The 2,500-nt window shown below is 54.2% G+C and overlaps 1 protein-coding gene across 1 annotated transcript in view; it reads left to right on the top strand.

Moving 5' to 3' along the window:
- Positions 1 to 2,500, top strand: part of slc4a8 (solute carrier family 4 member 8) — a gene marked incomplete at both ends in the record, with an annotated part of 27,948 nt that overhangs the window by 9,251 nt on the left and 16,197 nt on the right. Inside the window, 2 exons of the mRNA XM_084464724.1 lie at positions 1,759 to 1,840; positions 2,388 to 2,500. The exon at positions 2,388 to 2,500 is cut by the window's right edge and continues 28 nt beyond it. Of these exons, the coding sequence (XP_084320850.1) occupies positions 1,759 to 1,840; positions 2,388 to 2,500 (195 nt within the window). The remainder of the gene's footprint in view (positions 1 to 1,758; positions 1,841 to 2,387) is intronic.

The following is a 2,500-nucleotide window of genomic DNA, read 5'->3' as shown; positions in this document are numbered from 1 at the left end:
TAATATTTAAGGGCATTAATTCATTACAGTAGTCTGGACACTTTTTATTCTCAAAAATGTTAAGGAGGATCTTCCTCCCTCTCCTCACTGGAGAAGCCTCCACTGACACACACACACACACACACACACACACACACACACACACACACACACACACACACACACACACACACACACACACACATAACTACCTCACACACACACGCACACACACACCCTCACTCGTATCTTGTGTGTGAACTGGCATCACGGCAGGCATGTAACACTTTGATTTTTGATTAGTATTGATTAGCATTCGGACCCTCCAACCATCATCTGGCCCTACCCCCTCTGTTTGAGAGATCAGCCTGGTTCATGGTTCCATGGGGTATTCCTCTGGCTCTGTGCTCACTTTCAACATCTGTATTGCTTCCTGTCCACCTACAGGAAGACTGTATCAGAAATACCTCAGGATGCTTCTCATTGATTGTGTGGGTTTGTTGGTCAGATGTGATAAACAAGCAGGTGTTGATCTAGAGTTGAGGCCCTGGTACTGGGGTTGGTTTATTGATTGAACCCCTATTGATTAGAAAGGTTGCAAGCTCATCAGAAACCCCTGCTCAGTGCCCCCCCACACACACACACCCCCATGTGACGTGTTCACATCAACACCTGGTCTCATGTCATTTTCGTGTGTGTGTATGTGTTTGAGTGTTTGTGTGTTTGTGTGTTTGTGTCTGTGTGTGTGTGTGTGTGTGTGTGTGTGTGTGTGTGTTTGAGTGTGTGTGTGTGTGTACGCAGCGATGGAGGAATCAAATCACACCCACTGTAGCACCCACTGTAGCACCCACAGGGACCTGACCCCAGAGACCTGACCACAGGGACCTGACCCCAGAGACCTGACCCCAGAGACCTGACCCCAGAGACCTGACCCCAGAGTCCTGCCCACCGGCCCTGGGGGGGCTAGGGAGGCTCCAGGAGGCCACCCGGACCCCGTGTTCAGCACACAGCAGTGATACTGGTCTACATAAGCTGTGTGTTCTGATCCTGTTTTGGTAGTGACATGGACACCAATGTTCATTGGTGTCCATGTCACTACCGCTTATGTTATTCTATCCGTTCCCTATGTATTATCTAATCGACTTTCATAAGAACAAGAACATAACACCTGGGACGGTGATGATACAAAGACGATAGGTTCATTTGAGGAATATGTTGTAGTATATTGTAGTATATGGTCTAGTGTCAACATAAAGTAAAAAAAAGCCAACAGGGTGTAGGACATTATGGGCTACCGCCTGCTCACAGTGCCCCCTAGTGGAAACCATCAGAACCATTATGTTACAGTGGTTTGATCTGGGACACAGCACTGTTCCTTCTGGATGGATCACCAGGATCATTACATTCGATCTGTGAGTGGGTGTGCATACATGTGTGTGTGCGTCCGTGTGTGTTTGTGTGTTTGTCCGTGTGTGTCTGACAGACAGACACCGGGAGAACGTTCATTCCCTGAAGGTTCTGCTCCTTGATGAGTTCCCGGCCGTCCAGTAGACCAGCAGCTCTGATGTTGACCTGTTCTCTATGGAGGACCTCTCACCCCTCCCTGATTCGCTGAGCAGACAGACAGAGTCCTCCGGCTGCATGTGAACTTTCTGCTTCCTCCTTACAGGAATACTGTCAGCAATACATGCTCTAAGTAATTAATGTATCTGTGTGTGTGTGTGTGTGTGTGTGTGTGTGTGTGTGTGTGTGTGTGTGTGTGTGTGTGTGTGTGTGCAGAGGCCTGATGAGGAGGTGGTTCTGGACCAGGGCGGGACCAGCTCCGTGCTCAACATCCACTATGAGAAGGAGGAGCTGGAAGGTGGGTACCATGGAAACCTGGGGCCTGTTACTGACCTCCAGTCTGTTACTGACCTCCAGTCTGTTACTGACCTCCAGTCTGTTACTGACGGGGCTATGATCGGGCGGGAGCCTCCTGACGCTGAGGGCCTCCTGACGCTGGGGGCCTCCTGACACTGAGGGCCTCCTGACACTGGGGGCCTCCTGACACTGAGGGCCTCCTGACGCTGGGGGCCTCCTGACGCTGAGGGCCTCCTGACACTGAGGGCCTCCTGACGCTGGGGACCTCCTGACGCTGGGGGCCTCCTGACACTGAGGGCCTCCTGACGCTGGGGGCCTCCTGACACTGAGGGCCTCCTGACGCTGGGGACCTCCTGACACTGGGGGCCTCCTGACGCTGAGGGCCTCCTGACACTGAGGGCCTCCTGACGCTGGGGACCTCCTGACGCTGGGGGCCTCCTGACGCTGGGGGCCTCCTGACGCTGGGGGCCTCCTGATGCTGGGGGCCTCCTGATGCTGGGGGTCCTGAGGACCTCGGTGTGTGAGTAACGTTCCCCTCTCCCCCCCAGGCCACCGGACCCTCTTTGTGGGGGTCCGCATGCCGCGGCAGGGCCACCGCCACCACAAGCCTCACGGCTCCCGGCACCGCAAGAGAGACCGCCGGGCCCCCCCGGCCAGCGGG

The sequence above is a fragment of the Micromesistius poutassou genome (assembly GCF_964030765.1).
Source record: "Micromesistius poutassou genome assembly, chromosome: 2".
Lineage (NCBI taxonomy): Eukaryota > Metazoa > Chordata > Actinopteri > Gadiformes > Gadidae > Micromesistius > Micromesistius poutassou.
Note: the sequence above shows the minus strand (reverse complement) of the source record. Positions and strands in the feature narration are given on the sequence as shown.